The sequence below is a fragment of the Pholcus phalangioides genome, unplaced genomic scaffold (genome assembly GCF_987345545.1).
Source record: "Pholcus phalangioides strain wild (caught in Gottingen) unplaced genomic scaffold, Ppha-v1.0 ptg000013l_1, whole genome shotgun sequence".
Taxonomy (NCBI): Eukaryota; Metazoa; Arthropoda; class Arachnida; order Araneae; family Pholcidae; genus Pholcus; species Pholcus phalangioides.
Window position 1 is genome coordinate 10,801,698 of NW_028301606.1, and position 26,172 is coordinate 10,827,869.

Sequence of the window (26,172 nt, forward strand, 5' to 3'; positions counted from 1 at the left end):
AATTTACATACTTTGTTACCACTTGATAACTCGTTCAACATATTTTTAGCTTTCACAACTAAATCATGATCCTTTTCAGCATAAACAATATCACATAATATGTCACTTAAATATTTAGGACATTCCATAAAAATATTTTCTTCAAGAATACCATTTAGAAATGCAGTTGTAATATTAAAATGATGCACATTTATATTCATTTTTACAGCTAGAGCCATTAACAATCTGATAGAGCTTTGGCGAGCAACAGGTGCAAACGTTTCGCCAAAATCTATACCATGTTTTTGATTAAAACCTTGAGCAACTAGCCTAGCTTTTCTACGATTTAAAGACCCATCAGCATTATACTTATTTGATAACACAAATCTACTACCTATTATATTACAGTTCTCAGGTCGATCAACTATTACCCATGTATCATTTTTTAAAATACATTTCAGTTCCTCAGCTAATGCATTTTTCCATTGTCTTGAGTTCGAAGAAGATAGCGCTGAGTCAACGGGTATCTCGGCTGTCTGAGCTGTATCACAATCCACTGTTTGATACTGCTTCCGAGGGCGTCCTCTTGAACCGGTATGAATCATCTTTGGTCCTCCTCTGCCACACCTCGTTGAACTGCTGGTCACAGTCCTATCAGCACTTGTATATCCATTGGCATCTTCAGATCCTTCGCAAACACCATCATCGGGGTTGACCTGGAATAGCGGTACTTCAATTTCACGATTTTCGGATTTTGACTGATTTCCGGGTTCGAAGTCCTCGAATCGCCCACCAGCGATGTCTTTAAGAGTCTCCAAAAACTTGACACTCCCAGATATTTCCATTCGTTTTTCATCAGTTAGCCAAATACGAAAAGCCTTTGATTCTTCAGAGTATCCAACGAATACACCTGGTTTCGCACGAGCTTCAAATTTACCCCTACTTTTATTATTATTCCAAACATATGCTTTGCAGCCGAATACTTTGAAATAGCTCACATTAGGAATTCAGCCATTCCAAATGGCATCTTGTAATCAAGAGTACTTGAAGGACATCTGTTTCTGATATAATTTGTCGTTAATATGGCTTCAGCCCAAAAAGAAGTAGGCAACTTCGATTGAATCAAAGAACATCGAGCCATGTCTAACAGCGTACGATTTTTCCTCTCAGAAACTCCATTTTGCTCAGGAGTATTTTTAACACTTAATCTCCTAATAATTCCTTTACTCTTCATTACTTTTTTTTAAATTTTAACTTTTGATATAATGACCACCCAATACCAGTTTTTCATGGAATCTTAGAATCGCTATAATAAGCAGCGACTGTAGTAAATTTATGATTCAAAATCACAAAACTTCACCAACCTCATCTGCTTGAGACGATACACTGACTACTGCATGACTAAATCTGTCAGCTGAAATAGTGATAGTATTTTTTGTGTAATGGTTCATTTTCTGAAAATAAAGAAACAATAGTAAGCAGAAAAAAAAAAAAGTATTTGAAAGAGTATGATGGACATTAAATGTAATTGCTATGTTTGTTAATAGAAATACAAGGTTTAACAGAAGCACTATTTCTTCAGAAATTTAGCTGAGTTTAAGTGACTAACTATAGCTTAATTACTATTATAGGCATTCATAAATGCCAAAAGTTGGAAAGAGCAGGAAATAGGAGAGGGGGGGATTCAAAAAATGGCAATTCTCTGGATAACTTCATGACATGGTCATGTTTTTGCAGACAAAACCTCAAAATATAAGAGTGAGAAACATGATACATACAGGCCAACTATGTGTCTTTCCCAGTTTAATAAATTTGGTGGGAAAAAAACATGGCACTATGTTCAAGTGATCCCTCTCAAAAAAATAAAGGAAAAAGAAGACACCAAACCAGCCAGTTAAATGCCTGAAACCCTTTCCTTTGTCCTACGGGTTACAGTATCCTTGTAGACATCTATGTGTATTATAGTGTTTCATCTAATCAGTTTTTTTTAAATGATCAAATGAAGAAAAAACCCACCTGCGTATATTCATGTTCAATGTATTCTAGTGTTTCTAAATGCATGTTCAAGTATGAAACAATAGATGATGAAACCACTCCATCTGGCTTCTGCACTAATGAATCCATCTGAACCATTAAGCACTTATCATCTCTATAATAAGACTTCTCAACAGAAATTGTAGAACTTCCTTCGGCATTATCAAGGAAAAAAGTGCTGGACTCGTTAAAGATTACGCTTTTTATTGTCTTTTTATCTAGATAAACAGGAAAAAATATGAGTAAACATTATTAAGTTTTTAAAATTGTTATATTTGCGTAAACATTGTTAAAATTTTCAATTTAAATAAAGAATGTACTTTTCATAATCTTATTTCTGCAGCTCTTAAAAAAATGACACCTACAAGGAATCAAGTACCCAAATTTTGTATTGAAATAACAAATAACATTAAAAGGTATACTTTCTAAACTACAAAAAAATTGGCATAATGTTTTTTGACAGTATTTGCCATGCATATTCAAATACAGAGTGGATACTATTGACTGCCTAATGATTATACGTGATAAATTGTGAAAAACTAACATGAAAAACTGCTCTCTGGTTTTCGATGACCCATAAGGGTTATAATTCTCTAAAAATTGATTATGTCACTGCATAATCTTTCCGAATTCACTGAATGGCCACAAATGTATAACTTGACATTTTGATAAGAATGCTATAACCGTCCCACAGACCCGTCACACACAGAAATCAAGAAATCTATAGATGTAGAAACCAGATTTTTCCCCTTGTTTTGAAATTTGCATATGATCGTTATAACCTAAAATGTTTTTGCTTTGAGATCAAGCTGTTCAACTTCTGTGTGCATTTGAATTTGTCTCATGTTTAAATGAATAAAGTATCATTAACAATTTTGTGACGAGACTTTTTTTCCAGTTCCAAGTTTCTGAACATTTTTGCATGTTGTGGCAGCTTTTAGTTGTGATTTTGCAACACAATTAACTTGATTAAAACAATAAGCTTTCAAATGATATCAATCACAGTTACAAATTGTTGTGATGAGACCGAGACCTGACAAATACAGTTTGAATTTTTTATGGCATTTAATTTATGTTATGAGTATACGTGTGAAACAATATTCAAAACCATATTAAGAACAACAAACAGTGAAGAGATGGCTTTTATTTTGAAAATTGAGAGCTAAGGAAGGAGGATGATTTCTCGAGAAAAAAAAAATTTAATAAATGAAACATGAGCATAAAAGTGGTGGCGAGATCCTGAAGTCTGTCCTAAGAAGTGCCCAAGGCAGCCACTCCCTTATAAATGCATCCTTGAATGAAACCTCATCTGAAAAATGACCAAGTTCTGCGTGAATCATGAAGACTGGAATAAATTTTGAAGTTGTTAAAATATTTCTTGTAAAAAAAAGAAAAATTTATAAGACAACATAAGTTCATAAAAGACAAAATTTCAGTGCAATAAAAACTAATTGCAGTCACAAGGAAATCAAAAATCATCGTTGAAACATGTAGAAATTGGTATGAAATGTCATGAATTAATAATCAATAGAAAAGTTCTAAAATCACAAGTTCCAAACCACTCTAATTATTTTGAATATGTCAATTCATAAAATAATTAGTTTGATTAAAAGTTTCTGATTGAATCACTGTTATTATTTTTCTGTTTCCATTAGTCACACCTCCATCAAGCTATCACTTTTATAGACTTCATTGAAACTTTCTGTACGTAACAGTTTTGATGAAATTTCAAAACAGTTAAAAAAATATTGCTCTGTTTTATTGATCAACACATCGTCTAATTGAAATAACATTGTAAAAAAAATTCTCTTGCAATGAACCCATACACACTGCATTATGGGTGTTGGCGGGTCGGGTGGCTTTGTGTGTGGTCGGGGGTAGCGTGTTGGTTGGGGCCCTTGTCGCGAGGCGTTCCACGTTTTTCTTGATGGGGGTGGTGTCCCCGTCTTGCGGCGGGTTCTCTCTCGCGTCCGCGGTGGAGGTTGGGGGTCTCCCTTCGCGGGGCGTGTTGGGGCACTGACGACCTCGCCGGCGGGGCCTTGTTGCGGGTGTCGGGCTGAGGGCGGGTCGCACCCGCGGTGCTGTCCTGGCTTTGTCCAGGGGTGATGTTGTGCCCTGGGATTGGGGGTTTGGGTGTGGTTGTGCTGCTTGGGGGGTTGGCGGGATGTTGGTCAGAACCGGGTGTGCTTTCCCGGCCGGCTTGCCAGTTTGAGTTTTTTTCACGATCTCACGATCAATGAGCTTATATCGCAAAAGCGACAGAGCCTGGGCATGCTCAGTTCTATACTATACTATGCACTGCATTATCTCAAAAAATTTGACTTGGCAGTGAATGAAAGAAAATGATCACATTTTGACAAAAAAGTTTGTTGATTTTGGGAAAAATAAAATTTCAAATAGATTTTATTTGGCTAACACTTTACAAATCTAGTGATAAATTTGCCAATATAGTGGTTGAATGTATTATGTAATAACAGGGTTATAACATTACTCTTCATGAAAAGGAAAAAGCATCAATTGTGAAAGAAGACGATCAAACTTGGCTTCTAACAGGATTGAATATATAGCTCAGTTCATTTACAAAAAGCGACAACCCCTTTGCTGAAGGAAAAATTTATTTTTGTTAAATGTTTGGGGCGTAACTCACTGTCACAAAAATTCAAAACATTATCTCTCTCTAAATATTCGTCTGATTCTAAAATGGAAGGAACTTTTCCATATATTAGTTTTTTACAAGGAATCCCAAGTGTGATCATTGGGCGGTCGACAGTATACACCCTGTATATGTAGGGCCATAGAGGGTTAAAAGATAAGTAATATTTAGCTATAATAAACTCATAGATAGATACATAATAAAATGCAGCACACCCACACAAACAGGTTTCATAATATTAAACATATAACTTGAAGGCATCAACTTCTTAAGTGATGTACCTAAGTCAAACATGAATCGAATTCCTTCCTTCTTTTTCAAGTTCAGTGCAAAAGGTGAATGAACTGAAAAACAAAAGATTTTATTAAGAAATACATTTTTTAAAAGCAAATTAACTCATGAAATAGATTTAATTTAATAAGCATAACACAGTATACATAATTAAATCAAAAATCACAATGCCACATGATCATGCATGCTCAAACATATTACTTTGTGAAATCGCCATAATTTCTTTTAAATAACTCACACTTAGACACCACTCAAAAAAATAGAAAGCCTATCATTCTTCCTTGTGCGTGTACTATTCAGTTGCCTTGTAATGTCACTGTTCTTTCTACAACAGTCAAGACAATGCACAAAGGAAAACAGATTATAAGAGTGGGAAAGGAAGAGAATACATTTTCTTCACTATGGAAATAATAAATTAGATGTATAATATGAAATTTTAAAATGAATAGTTAGTGAACCCACATCTTGGTGGCGCAGGAAAGCTTTAACACTAGAAAGATTGGTCAGGTGACAAACCTAGAAAGATTGGTCAGGTGACAAACCTAGAAAGATTGGTCAGGTGACAAACCTAGAAAGATTGGTCAGGTGACAAACCTAGAAAGATGGCAGGGATTTATGCGACCCTATAATTTTTCCCTGCAATTTTTGAACATTTCAAAGCAAGATATAATATTTTTAAAGATTTTCAAAGACAGAATAGTTATAACACAAACAATTAAGGGTGAAACCATTGATCTATTAACCTGTTTTTATTATTATTCAGTTTTTGAAATATTCTGTGTAAACGACCTCTTTTGATATGCGTCAGTGTGGCTGAAACTTGAGACTGGGATTTGTATTTCCTTTATTCCTGATAAGGTTTCAGTGTTACACATCACTTCTAAGTTTTAAATAGGATCAATGAGTGTGATTTAGCTTTTTTTCCGAAGTTGGAAGCACCTGATGATGTTTCCGAAAACTTTCACTAAGCTTGTTGATTTCAATATGAAAAATTCACACAATTTCAGTTATGTGAAATCAGTATCCGTAAGCAGGGTTGGTAAAAAAACCGGGTTTTTTTGGTTTAAACCAGGTTTTTTTGGTTTAAACCGGCTTTTTTGGTTTAAATAGTATTGACATTAAAAACAATAAAATTTCTGAAAAATCATTCAAACTTCTAATAATTAAAATAAAATGTTTATTAATGTAATTAACACTATTCCCATATTAATTAATCAATAAATATTTCTTACATTTTAACAAAAACCAACTTTTGCAATTTAATTATTTTTTGCTTAACTCAATGGATTACTTTGTGTTGCAAAAAATTCTTTAAATATTAGTAACCATTTATATATATACAGATGTTTTCTCCAGTTACTTTCAGTATGCTTAATTAGGAAGCTATTTTGCAAAAACTATAATAAAAATTAGGTGAATACAATGTATTTAATGAAGCATAAATAATGCAGATTAATTAGTGATGATTTATGATGTACAGAGTGATTATAATTAAGCTTCTGATTTCAAAACACTGTAAAAAAAGAATGATTGTCAGAATGACTTGAAAATTGACATGAATATTCCTGAAAAAATTAAATTTTTTTTTACAATAACATGATCCTCACGTATTCCCAAGGGATCAGCGTGATCCGTCCAGGGAATTTTATTTGATAAAGGGGAAAAAATACTTAAAATTGTAAAATTAATGACATCATCCAACATGTGGGAAATTTGCTCGCAGAATGGAAACGATAAGCAGTCATGGCAAAATGATAACTTAATTATAGCATTGCATGATTTCATAATTCATGGAAACATCACAAAAAGTGAAGTAATTGAACAAATAACTACAACTTACTAAAGTAATGTTAAATATGTTGTCCACCGTGTTCTAGCTATGAGGTGAAAGCACAAAAATTCTTGTTCAACAACAGATCAGAGTATGCCATGGTCATGATGTGAAAATGTGCTTGCAGTTCACCTTTAATAAACCAAACGTGCTGCCACATTAATATGCCTGAGGAACTTCTAACGTGTAGCAGATGCGCTGGAGCTTGCAATTCACCAAAGTTTGAAATCCGACCACTGTTCATAAAATTTTGAGGTACCCACCACAGCCAGAAGTTGCAAGGGTTAAGGTCAAGTGAACTGATGGCTAGCGAGGTGTCATGCCATCCTGTTATTGTCAAAATGGATCTTCAGCAGCTGCTTTACTGGTATTGCAATGTGCATCTTGATAGAAGTTGTTCTATCCACACACTGATGCTGTAGAAGTGCCGAAATGATGTGGTTGCGCAAAATAGATCATACTGCTGGCCAAGTACAGCATCGTCTACTTGCACATTTCACACTTTTTTTCTTTTACGAAAGAAATTTCCATTGCTTCAGGAGTATCCATGCAAATTTTCAAGTCATTCTGACCACAGTACTTATTGTATAGTTTTGGAATAAAAACTTTAATTATAATCACCCTATATATAGCTGATTATTTTTCATAAATCTGTTACTACTATACAGTAGAACCTTGATTAACTGGGCTTAACAGTGTGTGTGTGTGTGAAAGTATAAAAAAAACAACTATTGAATATTAAGACTGGGAGATATACAGTAGGAGATGTGCTACTTCTTATAGGAAAGAAAATGGAAATGTATGTGAGGTAATGTAACAACTAGTACACTAGTCTTTGTTCTTTAAGGACAGCTGGTGTCTTTATTGGATTATAGGACCACCTGCCCCTAGCATGATGGTGTCACTACTGTTGCTGCTTCTTTGTGAAGGGAAAAAGAAACCCTGTGAGATAATACACCACTATATTTAGATGTGTGATGCATTCTTTATTCATGAATTTGCTTAAGATAGAGCATCAGAATGTAGTCAAAGGTTAGAAAATATGGTAAGAATGAGAAATTTTGGCTTCTGTATATAACTTTAAATAACTAAGATACTTCATATGTGAAAAAATATATATATTCAGGCCACTTTTATGAGCCAGTTTTTGAAAAAAACCACTTACACCATCTTATGCCATTTGAAGATATACCATCAAAATGTACCCCAAGAATATAAAATGTGGTAAAAATGAAAAATTTTGGCTAATAATGAACCAATATGATATTTTTCTAGTACAAAATTATATTTAGACCACTTTTATTTAATTTTTTGAAAAAAACCGAACTGGTTTTTTTAAAAAAACCACTTGGTTAAAACCAAGGTTTAAACCAAACAACCCTGTCCGTAAGTAATGAGATTTCTTGTAAAATATTTAAGAATTTTTGGCATCTTATTGATGAGGAAAGGCCCTGCGGTATTTCATACATTTTCACCTGCAACAGCTTATTCGCAACCGATAGACGGGATATCATTGAGATCTCAGATATTTATGGAAATCAGTTGACATTTGGGTGTGGTTATGGGTTTTTTGTGGCTTTAATGTGGTTAGCGTTTATTGTTTCCAGCAGTGTTTTATTTTACATCAGCTGAGGAACTGTTGGATGTATAATTTCATTCTGATTCACACATTCAATGCTGTTGCTTACTTCACAAATGTTTTGCCTGGGGTAGTTTTCATTTTTCTCTGAATTTTCATCATCAGCACCACTGTTTCTGGATTTTTCTCACACAATCTTTGTCACCATCAAAAATTCTTCATTGAATGTGCGTCTTTTTCCCATTTCTACAGCAATCATAAGCACGTGGATAATTCTACTTCGCTGTATTAGATGCAGAAGAGACTATCAAAAGAATTTTGACCTTACAAAATCAATTGTATTATACTGTGAACATGTTCTAAAATATATGGGAAGGTTAGTGTGATTCCCTTCCGTCTTTCTAGGTATATCAACTATGCATTTCTAGGTATCAATGAGCTTTCCCAGGTTTGTATCTCTATTGTTAAGAAAGATAATGAAAAACTTTTGATGTACAGTAAGAACATGATAATTCAGGTAAAGTTGAGAAATTTTTAAGCCTTTCGTTTATTTTTTTTTATTCTTGAGATATGGGAACAGAAAGAGCTTGCAGGGTAACACAGACCCTGTCCATCTTTCTAGTGTTTTAAGGCTTTCAAAATCTTTCTGAAATGCAATTAAATATGGCAAAAAAAGGCTCCAAAGCAAAATAAAAACTTTCAAATGTGATCTTAACAAAGAAAAATAGTTGGAAAAGTGCAAATTACAATATGTAAACATTGTTCTTTCTCTCTGTACCACATTTTCGAGAGCTTATATTTCAAATCAGTTTGCAAAACCAGGGTTCCAAGAAAATAATCTATGCATTTTTATAGTAAAAAAAAATCACCTGATTATACCATGTTTGGCAAAAGGTGAATTATTACTTTGTTATTACAGTTCCCGTTTCCAAAGTGGTAGGGAGACATTAACATTACAAGAAAGATTTAAATTTACCTTTCTCATTTGGTTCTGGGAATACAAAATAAACTGGAGAATTATCTTGATTATGAAACATGAGGCGACTGAAAAGATAAGAAAAGCACAAATTAAATAACAAAAAGAAACCTGGAGAAGTCAAGAATATTAACAAAATATTAGAACATGAAAATGTCATGTTAATTTTTTTCAATAATTAGATCATATAAACTCCAGTTGAAAACTGAGGAACAAACCTAAAAGAAATAGAAAACCAAAAAGAAATTTAATAAAATCCATAGCAGCAGCGACTTTTGCATCAAGGCAATATAATTAATATTTAAAAAACAAACAAGGGGAAAAAAAAGTTATAGTAGAATCTTGATACTAAAAATTCTGTTTTCCAAAAGAAACATCATTCACAAAAGAAATATGATTGGCCCATTAGAATTCTTTCTAATAGTATAAGATTCTCAAATAGTATAGTTATTCTTCTTAAATTTAATTTTATAGAAAACTATGAAGAATTTAAAACTAAGCTTTGAACGTTACTATTTTAGTGTTCCAAATTTTTTCTAAAAAACGCTGGGATTAAAAAAAACCAATATATTTTGTTTATAAAAATTGCAAATATTACAAGCAATAATAGGCTCTGCTTTCTGAGATACTGAAATTGGAGTTATTGAAGACATCTGTTATTTCTTTGAAGGAAAAGCATCTCACACTGCACTGTTTCGCAGAGCCCATTTTTTTTTATCCATGCAAAATCTATTAATCTTTATGTAAATTGATTCATATAAAGTCCACAAATGCATAATCCATGGAAAATGCATATGATTTTTTTACAATAATTTACCATCACAAAGATGTTCGAAATGAGTGCTAAAAAGAAAGTTTCCTAGGAAAATAAAGTGTTTTCAATTTTAATGCATACAGTGGAGACACTGTATGCAATATGCAAGGAATTAATTCACGAGAAGAAAAAAAATATACAGGGTGTTTGTAATTAAACTGACACTACTGATCATCTGTAGCTCGATCCAACAACTTAAATAGCACTAAACTTGGTGGGAGGATGATGAGTAATATTGACATGGGAATAATGACTCTGTGAAAAAAAATATGTAATTCCAAATGTCACGATAGGAGACATGTGGCATAGTTCGGTGTAAAAAGGAGCAGACTTCACTTCAAACTATGGCAGACAGATGGCAGCATCAGCAAGAGCATGAAACAACCACAACTCTGACAACATAAATATGTTAGAGCCACACATACACACAACAGATTTTTGCATGTACAGATTTGTTAGAAATTCCGCAGAGGAATGTATATGAGGTTCATGTACAGTTATGTAGTAGTGTCATAAAAAGGAATTATAAAGACTAAATAAATGAATGACCAAGATGAAACTGCCATGACACGTCATGCTTTATTCATCACATTCACCTCCCCATCGAGGACATTGACTACCTGCAATGTGACCACCACATTTTGCATGCTCTGCACGACAACCCCAGCTGCTGTTAGTACCCAGAATTGGCTCTCCTGTGTGTTGTTGATGATTGTAGTGGCAACACCTATAATTGTCCGTTCAGATGACGGTTTCAGTCCTCTTTCAAGCCAAACTGTAAGCAAGCCTGCCTTTTTCATGCCTTTTAAAGCATGAATTGATAGAGGGTGCGGCGGCTCACCAAAGACTGTGGCCAACGGTCGCCAAGTGCGGGGACTGCGCGAGAGAATTTTTTGTGACTAGACAGACCTGAAGATAACGCTGATTCAACATGTTATGTTCTCGATGATACAATAAAAGTGGACAGTAACAACCATTCCATTAACAATCACAAATATCAATTATCTCGGGGAGTGTGCGGCGGCTCACCAAAGACTGTGGCCAACGGTCGCCAAGTGCGGGGACTGCGCGAGAGAATTTTTTGTGACTAGACAGACCTGAAGATAACGCTGATTCAACATGTTATGTTCTCGATGATACAATAAAAGTGGACAGTAACAAGGGCATGTAAATAGGTTGCGTGGGTTTTTAAACTCAAGAAGATTTGACGCTTCATTGCACTGATGAAAAATAAAGCAATTTCACAATTAACACGTGGCGTGGCGACATAAGATGCAAGTTGAGCTGAGCTTGTCTGCGAAATGTCTTTCAGATCTTTACACATGGTCTTTAGAACCTGGATTACTGGTAATGTTGTCACTTATGAGAATTTGCATTTTGAATTCCTACCTGATCTTTAAAATTTTCAGCAATATAGACTTCAAAAGTGAAGTATTTTCCCCTACTAGCAATGTTTAAAACTACAATTGCTGTTGAATCAAGCTACAGAGGACTCTGAGTAGTATCAATTTAATTATCAACACCCTGCATATTTAAATACATAAATGAGCATACCCATCTCTGTCATAGTACGACACCCAACTGGTAATATGATCCTCTGAATAAATCATTTGTCCCTGGATCAGATGAACTTTGTAATCTAAGCCTTGTAAAAATCGAAGTGAAAGGCCTTTAGGAGTCTAGGGAAGAAAAATAGCTATCTTAGTCACTACTGATGAAATACATAATAAATAAATACATTAAAAAGTAAATTACAAAAAAAAACAACAAACCTACAGATAAATGCAGGGAATGCTGGACTTTTTTTAAAGCCAGAATGGTTTGGAATAAGTTCAAGTAAACTTTTAGTAATTTAATACTCCCTAAAGACAGGGCCGGACTCGATCATTTAGCGCCCCGGGGCGAAAACAGTTTTGCCGCCCATCTCAATATTACAAAAGATAAAATGTTCACTACCACTACTATACATGTGTGTTAATAAATCAACATATTTTTCATCAATAGAAATCAACAGAATATAAATTTCTGGATTTTCAAAGCATTCATAGTAAAATGTTATGCATACATACAGTCAATTCGCGATAGGTCAAATTCCTATAAGTCAGCTATCTGTTTAAGTCGAAGTTTTCACTTGGCCCTAGAACTTTTTCATATTATAGTGCTAAAATTTTCCCTTAACTCAAAGTTTTCTTCTTTTAAGTCAAAGTTTTCAGGAATGAAAGGAATTTTAAAAATAGCATTTAGCCTCCGAGTTAGAAACCACGGGTGTCGCATGTGTAGATATTTTTGGTGATCAAAATGTACCAAGTACAAATCATTTGTGGGAATTGGACGATTCCATCATGGATGGATACAATCGACTCAATGAAGAAGCAAATGTAGATACGTTCCTCAACATTGATGATATGGACGATGACTGATTTGCGATGATGATGTCTGATGTGGACATTGTTAATTTGCTGCACCAGAAAGATGATAATTCGGGGACAAAGATGATTCTTGTTTTCCTCCTCTTCCTCCTTTGAACAAAAAATTTTGTGGCTATTGAGTTTATTTCTAAGTATTCTCATTCAAAAACTAAATACGGTTGGATAAAAATTTTTCACCTTTTGGGAATTTCTTTATCTCCAGTAGTTTCACATGAGATTTACGAATGCAATATTCATAAATAGCACTGTTTATTTTAATAAATCCTTCTTTTCTCCACTCTGAACTCAGAATTTCTGATAAGTCGACCCAACGATAAGTTTTTTGGTGGCAGCTGCACATTATCGAGAATATATTTCGTAAGTATCTCAAAATCCTTTGTTGTGGTCATTGAAAACGATACTGATTTTTCCTAACCCGTAAAAACCCAGTGACTATTTTTTACAGATGATGATAACTTTGGTTCAAAACCTTGTTCGTTATTACCAGAGTGAATAACAAACATCATTCAAAAATTAAATAATGCACACATCATTATTACTCACATAAATTACTCTGCGCACGTTGAAATCATGATCAAAGCAAAATAACTCCAGTGCTTTATCTTCCTCTTTCTTTGCAAAAATACGAAGCAGAACTGCTCCAGAAGCTTCACTAACAAATGTTTTTGATTCCGTCTCGGGAACTCTGTTATGCATTATATTTTTATCCTGAAACAGTGAAACTTGACAAATTTTTTTATGTAAATATACAGTGAAGTAAAAATATTTCTTCCAAAAAAAATTGCTATAAATAAAAATATGTTCTACAGGGTTATCAAAATTTAACTTTCCTCAACTGTCTAGGATGTTCTACAAGTCTAAATAACACAAAATGTGAGCTATCGACATGTAAAATGATGCTTCTACTATTCAGTAAACTAGTGGTGTCCCAATGATGAGTAATAAGATTTCTCTTGGTGCCCAGGAATGACTTGTTAACTGTTACGTAGCATGAATGTCAGAACACTGCCACAATAGCTACCTTGTTGCTGAGATCTCTTCTAGCCTGGTTTTGTAGAAAAACCTATGATATGTAACAGTGATAATAACGACTGTTATGTGTTATTTAGGCAACTGGAACATGTTATAGAACCCTTAGAGATGGGAAAAGTATAATTCAGATTACTCTGTTATATCAGGATAGTCAACCTTTGGCACACAAAGGTTCTCCACAAAAATTTTTCAAAATATATCTTAGAACTTTTATGGATACCTGTACACTATTTACGTTACAATATACAGTAGAGGTCTGTTATAACAACAGCTCAAAATAACAGAAAAAATATTATAACAGACTTCTCATTATAAGTGAAAGTTTTTTTGCAACATTAGCTCTTTGACAATCATTTGTCATATCAAGATTATTGTTATAAGCCATACTCGTTATTAGAGATGTAAAATTCTTGAGAATAATCTTTCTCAAGAATTGGTACTACTGTCTCTGGTAGGACTACTATTATAAATAACTTAAGAATATTCTTATAAGTTCTTGATGAGAATATTCTCCTGTTATTTATAATATAGTTACATATAATATCCTTGAGAATATTCTCTGGAAGGACTACTTTCATAAATTGCAGAGGAATATTCTTAAAGTAAATAATAAGAATTATTCTGAAGTTAATAATAGTCTTTCCAGAGAATATTCTCTCAATGAGAATATTCTTCCGCTACCAAAATCTATCCAGAGAGTATTATCAAGAATATACAATAACATGTATTATAATAAATAATCTCAATAAATAACTTGAGAATAATTATTTTCAATAAGAATATTCTCTAGTAATTTATAATAGTAGTCCTTTGAGAGAATATTCTCAAGAATATTCTCTATCCCTGTCTGTCTTCCTGTCAAGAAGATATGTATATTGAAGTTGTAGACCACAATATTAAAGTTTAAAAGCAAGAAAATTAAACCAACATGGCTGAATTGCATAACTTTTAAAGAAATGTGAGTGATACAGAATTTAAGTGTATGTGCATTAAAGAAAACAACAGTTCTGTATCTTCTTTCAATGAAGGTATGATTGTATAAGAATAGCTTCCTTTATCAATCAACTGTGATTTAATTTCTTTTGTTGTGAACTTTTATCTAATTTTAAAATAATTTTTTAAGATTTTAATCTAAAGGTTTCTAAAATGTTTATAACCAAACTTAAAACCTCAACTTAAAACAACTTAAATGTTTCAGGCAATGAAAACTGATTTATATTTCACAATATAAACAAAATTAGTAAAAAAAATTTAATTATTTAAAAGAAAAATGAATATTCTTGATTATTCTTCAATTTTTACATCCAGGAGAATATTCAATATTCTCGGAATATTCTCGTTCTCTGAGAATATTTTCCGGAGAATATTCTCACCTCGTATCTCTACTCGTTATAATGGACTTTTACTGAATATAAATAACAGAATTTATTACTTTAAAAAACACTGAAAATTATATACAGTGATATCTTGGCTAAAAATGCAAAGATTTTTCCATGGTCCTTCTATTTTGGCTCAAATACAAACTGGCTAACAAACATTTTCTTGAATACGGAATCACCCACAACATGACATAGCCATATTTTTGCACCAATCATTACCAGAATTATTACTCTGGAGTCCTATTTATTTATGTCCGTCCCAAAATCATTTTCCAGTGTTTCATCTAACAAAGATTTTTGGCTGACAGATGTCATTCTGGAAGAATTATCTTGGTTAGCTGAGGCATGACTGTATAACAATACCCTCTAAACAATAATCACCTATGTAACAATATTTCTCCCTAGTCTCAAAACACTTTTCACAGTGATAATGTACTCCATCTATAACTGCAATCCTTTATAAGTTTCTCTATTCTCTTGAATACTGTTTTTTAGGAATTACATTATATTTAAACCTTTTTCCCGAAAGTGAAAAAATAAGCATTTACATCGGATGGCATCATAGTCGAATGATACTTAAAAAAAGGATTGTATCTAGTTTGGCTCGAATACAGATTCAGCTAACGAACATTTTCTTGGATGTAGAATTCACTGGCAACATGACATAGTCATGTTTTTGCGGCAATCATTACCAGAACTACTGTTACTCTAGAGCTCTACGTGGTCTCGGTATTGAAATTTAGAGTGACATAACTTGGAAGTTTGCCACTCTAAATATTTCAGTATTGTGGGGGGGGGGGGGGGGGAGACAAAAATATGAGACCTTTATATTTATCACACAAATAACTGGTTCTTAACAATTTCAAAAGTAAAATTCTTAGACAAAATAGTAAGCCAATATATAGGGTGGGCTAAAACTCTGCCGCAGAAATGAGGAAGGTACACATTAAGACTAACAATTTTAGCAATGTAATCTAGGGCTGCAAGTAGCATTTCTGATCCCCCTAATAAGTTGATTGTGAGCTTTGTTCCCATTGCAAAAATTTTTTTGTCTTGATGTGTGCTATCACCTTTAACATTTTAGCGAGATGGAGTTCTGGCACACCCTGTATAATCCCATGACAAAAATAAAGAAAATAAAATGAAAATAATTAATGGTAAAGAGAGACATTTGAAAAGCTAACCTCTTTTGTAAAAACCTCTCCATCATCCTTTACAAATGTCTCTTTTTTCAAAGTTGTCACTTTGACATAATATGTACCCCCGATTTCACGATATAAAGTCGACTTCACTTCAGTGTCAGTGTTTCCGATCTGAATGAAAAAGAAAAAAAATAGATGTTATCAAATTACTTTGATTTGTGAAAATTAAAACTAAACTAAAAAAGAAGACAAGTTTTTGAGTTTTGAAAAAATTCTATATTAGCACATGCGAGTAAAAAAATTTGCCGCTGAAATTGAGTTTTTTTTTTTTAAATTCATCAATGACATTACAAAAAAATCATTTTAACAATTTTCAGACAATTCTTTTTAAATTCGACATCAAATCATGTACTTAAACATTCAAATTGAAACACAAAAAGAACAAAGAAATGCAAAAGAATACGCAACCTTCTTTGAGTTATCTTAGCATCAATTGTGCTATCAAAGAAGAAAAGCACAAATACGACTTTAATGCATGATTGAACTCAAAACAGCATAACGGGAATACTTAAAAGTAACTTGGGCAGTTGGTTGTATAAACAATGAGCACAAAATTGGGTACAAGCATTCAGAGGCACAACTTGTGGGGGGGGGGGAGAGAGGAACAGGTAGGTCCGGCTGGTCTGGGAGGTGCCGAATTCAGGGTTGGTTTTTGACGTCAAAAACCTAAATTTGCCGAATGCCTTTTGATAATGTTTTGAACACAATAGGTATATAACATGATGGAAAACTTACTTTTTTGCATGTCACAATGTTTTATTTTCAAACATTAATTTATCACAATAATTAAAACAAAATATTAATTATAATTTGCAATTTTGAATTTTTCAACATAAGAGTCCAGGACATAGATAAATAAACCATAAAATTATATTTTATAACTTTATCTTGTGTTCAATTTGCTAAGCGAAATAGAGCTGTTTATTCAAAATACATATGATAGGGCATCAGGGTTAGGTTTTTGACCCCAGAAACTTAACTTGGTATTAAAACAGTCAAAAACTTACTGTCAATGATGTCATATAGTTTTTGTTAACCTGATAGATATGTTAAATAACAAAACACTTACTTTTATGTACATTAAAGGGTTTTATATTCAGAATTATAATTACTGAGGAAAAATACCTATTTTGATATTTTAAATTTTCTGATCTGCCCAAACTTTTATTCCATGGAAAAATTCTCACGCAGCAATGTTAATACACTAATTAAACTCATTTATTTCCCCTAAAAATTTCTTAGCTCAGTGTGTATAAATTCACAGAGTTTTAAAGTGTATTTTCAACCAAAGCAGAGCTGATAGGACTTCATACAAAAAGCATTTTTTTGCATGTTTAAATATAGCTTCAATTGGAAAACCATTGCATTATATAAATGCTAGTAAATGTACCATATCGTAGTACCAAAGTAAGAATAACTAAGTTTAACTAAGGATAAGGAGTTTCTTAAGCATCATATACAAGCTAGAATTGTCAAATTAAATGCCATTCTAGTCCTACAATTTAGTATTTTGATCTCTAGATATATTTCAGTGTTATGCACAATAAGAGTATCGTTTTAAGCATCACAGTGGTTATCTAGATAATTCAATAATACCAGAAATCACCATTACATTTATGATGTAATAAACCTTTTTTTAAACACTTATCTGTTGTAAAAAGAGTACAGCAGATGGTTTATATCAATGCACACATATATAAGCAGTTGAAGAAATTTTGGAAGGTCAAGAATCATCTTGAATCAGAGAATGCCAAATCATTCCATAGTTTTTCCTTAAGTGTTTATGCTATGATTTATTCAAATTGTATTTTTTATAAGAAAAAAAAACATATATTGTCCGAAATAATTCTGTAGAGAGTAGAAAATTATTTTAGAATCATATTAAATATTTATTCTTTGCATAACATAGTCACTTTAAACATTACATGCATTTAATGTGTGTATTTCCAATGGGAATTTTTATATTGAAAAGCAATATTTGAGGTTTTTGATAGTTTTTGACAAAGGTTTTTGGCGTGGCGGTTTAAACTGTCAAAAACCTGCCAACCCTGGCTGAATTGACCCTTTGACTGCCCTTTCCTTATTACAATGGAAAATATGGCTGTTATTGAGCATATATTTAGGCTATGGAGGACCAATGCTCTCAGAAACGTTCTGTGTTAAGTCAATTTCAGGGTGTTCCCCCTGATGAGAGCCCTAGACATTGGCTATAACTTTTTGAATTTTTGAATTCCTATTTGAATTTTTCATTCCTTTTTGAATTTTCAGATTTTTGCTATATCTTTCCAGTTCACTTAATTTGTTTGCAGTATCTCATTTAAAATATAAAACTTTTACAATAGATATATATATATCAGGGATGGGAAGTGACTAAGTCCATTTTGGAGCAGCCTTGGAGCAGCAAAATTCAGGATTCTGAGCAGTTTTGAAGCAGCAAATTCAGGATTTGGAGCAGTTTTGGAGCAGCAAATTCAGGATTTGGAGCAGTTTTGGAGCAGCAAATTCGGTATTCGGAGCAGATATTTATAAATTGGAGCAGTGAAATTAACAAGGATATTTTTATTAACCCTCACAGAGCGGCTGTCATAAAATTTTTTGCACCCGTCTATTTAAGATGATTTTTGCTTGCTGAGGGCACTATTTGCTGCTTGGAACAGCAGCACTTCAAATGAGCTAAAAATTTTTTATAAGTTTTTGATATTTTTATACTTGGAAAGAAATTGTTGCAAAATGGGAGAGAATTTCGTAAGAATCAACTCTATGTTTGGCGATTCAGCACTCATTATCTGGCGAGATTGGCGATTCAGCACTGATTATCTGGCGATATTGGCGATCTAACGCTCGTTATTTGGCGATATTGACGATTTAACGCTTGTTATTCGACAACATTGGCGATTTAACGCTCGTTATTCGGCAACATTGGCGATATTAGGCAAAGTTTCTAAACTGACATTCGTAATTTGGCGGACATGCACTTTTTACTCGCGGAATGAAAATTTTTTTCACGAAACATCGGGATTTAGCACAATGACAATCGACTACAGTAATTTCTGCTGCTTCCAGTGACGACTTTTTTTTTAAACGGAAACACTCGAATTTGCATTTTAAAGCTGAAAGGCATAGCAAACCATCTTCAATTCCACGATCACAGACAATATTGGGGTTTCGTGATGGAAAGCCCGATCGGGGGCGATAGTTTAAGTATAGTGGAATAAAACACGCTCTTCTCGTAAAGAAACGTTTCGTGGCTAGCAGGAACAAAAATTTTTTGGCGTCCTTTCCGAAATTCTGGGCATACTGAAGCAAAATTCGCTATTTGGAGCAGAAAAATGCGAAAATATGCTATTGGAGCAGGATGGCGCAATATATTAGTTTTGGCGCAGTGCGGTGCGATTGGCGCAGAGTTCCCACCCCTGATATATATATATTATATGATGAAATTATTTATTATGAGAAAACAATTACTGCTTACCCTCAAAAGCTCATACTTCTCTTGGTTAATGGTGGACAAATCCTTGTCTAAATCTGCTGCGATTCTTGTTTCTGCGAAACCTTCATCAGTCAGAACTTGCAAATGCAGTATAAAATGAAATAGTGTATCAGATTTAGGATCTTGCATCAAGGCGGCATTAAAATTTCCGAGGTTCTCATTTTCACACAGCACAAACAATCTATCCTCAAAACATGCTTGTTTGACATCTTGCAATGCTACATGGAAAAAAAATAGAGAAATGTAGTCATATATAAGATTTTGGGGCTTGAAAATTATTTTTGTCCACGAGATACAGTAACATAAGAGTAAAAATACTTCAAATTTTACAGTAAAATCTTGTTTATGAACAAACTCATCAAAATTATTTTCGAACAAACCTACATTTGATTATTTTGTTCTGCAGAGGTTTTTCCCCCTTCACGACAAAACATGTTGTCGCAGGCCAAAGGTGCTGACATGAAGGAAGCACTGTATGGGTACAGAAGGTTAAAAACTGCCCATTATCCTGTACATACAATACTCGTGCACATTCCCAGCTTTAAGGCACAAATATGGGAAGATCTCCCTGTTAAAGTCTCGTCACAGAGAGCAACAGGCCCACAATGGTAAAAATCTTTAATTCTTAAACACTTTACTCATAGTTTGAAAAACTGATGACAGCACAATAGAAGCAGAACTAAGCAGAAACAAACTTACGTTAGGTTCACAACACGACACCCACATTCCAATATGTACAAATTCATTAGAAGTTCTGCAAAGGAATATGGATGAGGTGCATGTGTGGTTTAGTAGTAGTACTCAAGCACATATGAGAATGGGGGCATGTTATGTTTTATATTTATTAATTGTTGAGGGGGGACTCTTACGCGAAGATATACTTGAAAGTCTCAGGGAGAGGGGCATGATGACGTCAGTTCACACATACATTATATCATTACACACATATATACATTAGTCAGCTCTGCCTGCAATGCTTCGACCTTTGAAGACCGGACACAGCCAGAAGGGTGTATCCGGAAAGTTTTATTATAAAAAAAACAAAACATTATCGCCTCATACAAAGGCAACCAAAAAAAAGAAAAAGAAAAAAAAAATATATATGAAGACAATAATTTTGCCTCTGATGCTGCGGGGGGCCATTGCCCCCACCTTGTATCTCTGCTTATGGGGGGGGGGGGAGGGGCCTCCAATGGCTTGAGTCCCCAGGTTCAAGCACGTCAAGAACCTATGCCTGAGACCTCTGAAATCCATAACGTTGCCATAAATAATTTTGAAAGATGTCAATTACTGCCCCTAAACCATAAAAATTAAAATAAAGTTATGAACAACTGATGATTGTAAGGCCCCCCTCACACAGGGAAACTAAAATCGAGCTCGAGTTGCTTCAACTTGAGAGTTGAGTTAACTAGAACGAGTCGAGTTGCCCGTTATCCCTCACATGGCGCTACTAAAAAATATTCAAAGCTCGGGAAACTGAGTAAAAACAGCACAGTCTATAGTTTTCCTTCTTATCTTCCTGTACTATTTTGTTAACTGGGTTAGGAAAAATCGAAACAAAGAAATAAGAAAAATAATTTCTATTATACGTGAAATTGCTACAGAATTTCAGCTCACAGGTAAATACAAAAATGAATTATTTAAATGGATATCATTTTGAAATGACAATAAAATAGTAAAAATTATGTAATTTTTTAGTATAATTTCATGTTTCATTTGAAAAAAAATTCTCAATAAAGTGTCTCTGTTTTTCCTCTATAAATGTGCCTTTCAGTACCTATTGGATTTAATATATATTTTCATTGTTTATTAGTTAAAATATTGTCACGCAGAATTTTAATTAGTTTCATGCAGGGTTGTTTGGTTTAAACCATGGTTTAAACCTTGGTTTTAACCAAGTGGTTTTTTTCAAAAAACCACTTTGGTTTTTTTCAAAAAATCAGATAAAAGTGGCCTAAATATTATTTTTTTCCCTGAAAAATATCATATTTGTTCATTATTAGCCAAAATGTTTCATATTTACCTCCTTTTATATCCTTGGGGTACATTCTGACGGTATATCTTTAAATGACATAAGATTTTATAAGTGGTTTTTTTCAAAAAGTCTCATAAAAGTGGCCAGAATATATATATATTTTTCATATGAAGTATCTTAGTCATTTAAAGTTATATATAAAAGCCAAAACTTCTCATTCTTACAACATTTTCTAACCTTTGGCTACATTCTGATGCTCTATCTTTAGCAAATTCATGAATAAGGATTGCATCACACATCTAAATATAGTGGTGTATTATCTCACAGGGTTTCTTTTTCCCTTCACAAAGAAGCAGCAACAGTAGTGACACCATCATGCTAGGGGCAGGTGGTCCTATAATCCAATAAAGACACCAGCTGTCCTTAAAGGACAAAGACTAGTGTACTAGTTGTCACATTACCTCACATACATTTTCATTCCCATAAGAAGTAGCACATCTACTGTATATCTCCCAGTCTTAATATTCAATAGTTGTTTTTTTATACTTTCACACACACACTGTTAAGCCCAGTTAATCAAGGTTCTACTGTATAGTAGTAACAGATTTATAAAAAATAATCAGCTATATACAGGGTGATTATAATTTAAGTTTTGATTCCAAAACTATACAATAAGTACTGATCGAAATGACCTGAAAATTTGCATGGATACTCCTGAAGCAATGGACGTTTCTTTCGAAAAAGAAAAAAGTGCAAAATGTGCAAGTAGATGATGCTGTACTTGGCCAGCAGTATAATCTATTTTGTGCAACCACATCATTTCGGCACTTCCACAGCATCAGTGTGTGGATAGAACTTCTATCAAGATGCACATTGCAATACCAGCAAAGCAGCTGCTGAAGACCCATTTTGACAGGATGCACCTTAACCAATTACTTCATTTTTTTTTGTGATGTTTCCGTGAATTATGGACTCGTGCAATGCTATAATTAAGTTATAATTTTGCCTTGACTGGCTATCATTTCCATTCTGCGAGCAAATTTCCCACTTTTTGCAAAATAGCTTCGTAATTAAGTATACTGAAAGTAACTGGAGAAAAACCTTTATATATTATATGATTAATAATAACATTAAAAGAATTTTCAAACACATAGTAATCCATTGAGTTAAGCAAAAAATAATTAAATGGCAAAAGTTGGTTTTTGTTAAAATTTAATAAATATTTATTGATTAATTAGCATGGGAATTGTGTTAATTACATTAATAAACATTTTATTTTTGTTAATTATTGGAAGTTTGAATGATTTTTCAGAAATTTCACTGTTTTCAATGTTAATACTATTTAAAACAAAAAAACCTGGTTTAAACCAAAAAAACCCGGTTTTTTGGTTTTTTTCAAAAAACCGGTTTTTTTACCAACCCTGGTTTCATGGGATGAGAGAAACGATGAAAGCTACGGTTCCGAGAGGCAAAAAATAAACTATAGGCAAAACTAGAGATAAACAACATGAATGGTTGTTTGTTTCAGGGAATGATTTTCCCTGAATATTCCCACACACAGATGTGCGTGTATGTGACCTAGATTACAGACATTCCAAGCAAGGGGGAAAATCAGGGACCATCCCTATGGAACACATGCGTTTAGGTACATGTGAAAGTAGACAGTATTTTGAAATTTTCTGGAGGTTCTTGTCCAGGGCCGTCTTAAGAGCATCATGCCCCCCAGCCATGTTTTATTTTCTGAGACCCTACTTGGAAAATTCATTTGGTTATTCCTGAAATCAAGGAAAAGTATAGTAGACTGCTGAGGGAAATGCAAGGGTCGGGGACAACCGAAAAGATAGGCTCTAGTGAAAATTCCAGTATGCATTGGCGGCAATAAAAATTTGGCAATTTTCGCCAAATAAATCGCCAACAGGGGATTACATTGTAGCTGTTCTGATGTAAGAACTGATTCATTAATTTACAAAACAGTCTTTCAAAGCATCGGATCAGTAGTCCATAAAAAAAAGTAACAACAAGAAATTTGTGATGAAACTCAAGAGATAAATACTGAGATTTAAGTAACAGTGAAAAAAAATATTAATATGCGTTTAGAAGTTTTAATAAAATGATCACTTTTTTAGAACTATTATAAATTATACATACGTAATTTGCAAAGAAATAAAAATTGCAATACAATCAAATCAAACTTGGCGGCGGCATCAGGACGGCTGTAACCTGAAAAGTTCTTCGCGTCGCGGTCACGGGTGCCTGACTTGATTGTAAAAACTTTTTTTTTTTCCTCTCCTTCTTTTTCATTATTTTAAAGAAAAATAGCGGAAAAAAAAAACAAATTGAAACCAAAAATAAAATTATTTTTATTTTTATGATTTTTTTTTAAAAGTTGCTCACGTTGGAAAAAAAAAAATTTGTCTTCATGTGTTTGACTTCTTTAAATGAAGTCGATCGCTATCGATGAGGTCAACTTGCCTTTGAAGCTTGAAGCTCCTGCCTTGGAAAACCACAGAAAACTAACTAAGAGCCGAGCACCATCATACTGCTTGCGGGGATTGAACCAGAGGCCTTCACGTATGTCCAATTTCATGTCCGCCAGCATTACGCAGTTGCGAGGAAAAATCTCGTAACGGCTAGCAATGGCCACGGCCGCCTGGTTGGCGACTATTGGTCTGGACGTTTCAAGATTACGAAATAAAAGGCACAACTCCAACAACTTAGATACGTCAGAGGCATCACACTCAGAAACACACATTTCGGCGTGCACTGATCCGTTAGAAATCCTGCAGAGGAATGTGTGTACGAGTTGCATGTACGGTTAAGTAGTAGTAGCCTAGCCGCTTCTCAGGTTCGATTCCCGTTGGCAGCATAGTTGTGGTCTGCTGAAGTTCGATTCCTATAATTCCTGCTTCGAGTTGCGAATGCGAGCCGATTCCCTTATTAAATGGTCCTGCCACAAGAAGCAAAAGACCTACAATACAATTATTAAATCATTACACTTCACTCAAAATTTACAACACAGCTGGCGGTACTAAAATTTGCTGCTGCGCGTAGGAGCATTTTAAAGTCATTCCATGCTCAGGGCAAAGTGATTTTTCTGAGCACCCCTCTCCTGGCGAGACATGTTCACTTTCAGAAATTTTAACCAGACCTAATTTTTACGAGGCCCACCTCAGCACTTGAGGTCCTCGGCCGTGCCCCTTTGGGCGGCACTGGCTGTGCGTTCGTGTCTCCATCTTGCTGAACTCATCGCGAGAATCGAAGTTCGATTTCCCGTTGGCGACACAGTGGCGGTCGGCGGAAGTTGGCTTTTTCTGCGGTTTCTCAACTTCAAAGAGCGGATGCGAGCTGGTCCCTCCATTTCAAAAGTTTATCCTCAGAGAGCAGGCTGATCTAACATCATACTAACATAACACGAAAATTCAAGCATTTACCATCTTCATATCGAAATATAGAAGACAGATAGTAGCACTAGAAAGAACATGAAACAAGTACGGCTCTGACAACATGACACGTTAGGAGGGTCACACATACACTCAGAAAACCCATTCCGGCAAGTACCGATGCGTTAGAAATTGCGCAGAAGAATGTGTACTATGTGAATATAGGGTTAGTTAGTAATAATATCACTGAAATCCCCCCTCCCCAACAATAGATATGCACCTTGGGCGCTTAGGTACACACGAACACTTATGGCACAACTCATCTACAGTAACGGTAGTAAATTGCGGAGTTGTGCTCGGTTTAAAGGAAAAAGGGAAAGTCTAGAAGCGCGCTTAGAGAAGGCTCAGTATGCACCCGATATGGATTGGCGGCGAATATTAATCAAGGTGTGAGGTGTAATCAATCGTCATGATATAGCTGAAGTCGAAACAGAAATCCAACTCCAAACAGTTTTGGAGTTGGTTGACAAAGTATTCCCTTTCTATCCTTGGAAAATCGTTCCGCTTGGTAATCTTTACTTGCCCTATCGCCAGTGCCACAAGGAGGGAGGGGGGAAGGAGAGCAGGCGGATTAGGACCATAAGTGGATTTCTCCCCCAGAACGGAGGTGGAGAGCGAGAAAATCTTCAGACACACACACCATTACTTCCGGGTTGTTTTGATGTGATTCTATCATAGGCGCCGAAATCTGGATGCTGAGGCTATTTGAGGGCCCCCTCCCCCATCCCGCTCCATTAAATTTTATGATGGTTGATCCCCCCGTATACGATGTAATTCATATACGATGCAATGCATCTCCCCCGCATGTGCTTGAGTCCCGTATATATGGGACGATTTACAACTTTCTGCCCCACCCCTTTTTTATTTAGAGAAAGTCTTGGCCCGAAGTCCTGTCAAAAACCATGGTTCGTGTCCATATGTGTCTCATCTTATATGCCGTATGTTGATCATTTTTGTCGCAACACGGTCATTTTCTGCACACGAGGGCTAATTAGATCGGGACCTACAATTTATTGCCGATTCCGAACGGCAGTCTTTTTTATGCTTATCGAGAGGCTGGAGAATGGA

The 26,172-nt window shown here is 34.4% G+C and overlaps 1 protein-coding gene across 1 annotated transcript in view; it reads right to left on the reverse strand.

Moving 5' to 3' along the window:
• LOC149078588 (uncharacterized) overlaps positions 1 to 23,884 on the reverse strand; it is a 90,933-nt gene extending 67,049 nt beyond the window's left edge. The window contains exons 1-9 of the mRNA XM_089240702.1: positions 23,813 to 23,884; positions 19,672 to 19,907; positions 16,182 to 16,310; positions 13,130 to 13,294; positions 11,712 to 11,836; positions 9,344 to 9,411; positions 4,948 to 5,010; positions 1,996 to 2,231; positions 1,344 to 1,433 (exon numbers count right to left, since the gene is read on the reverse strand). Of these exons, the coding sequence (XP_089096828.1) occupies positions 1,344 to 1,433; positions 1,996 to 2,231; positions 4,948 to 5,010; positions 9,344 to 9,411; positions 11,712 to 11,836; positions 13,130 to 13,294; positions 16,182 to 16,310; positions 19,672 to 19,818 (1,023 nt within the window). The 5' untranslated portion in view covers positions 19,819 to 19,907; positions 23,813 to 23,884. The remainder of the gene's footprint in view (positions 1 to 1,343; positions 1,434 to 1,995; positions 2,232 to 4,947; positions 5,011 to 9,343; positions 9,412 to 11,711; positions 11,837 to 13,129; positions 13,295 to 16,181; positions 16,311 to 19,671; positions 19,908 to 23,812) is intronic.
• Between the last annotated feature and the right edge of the window lie 2,288 nt (positions 23,885 to 26,172).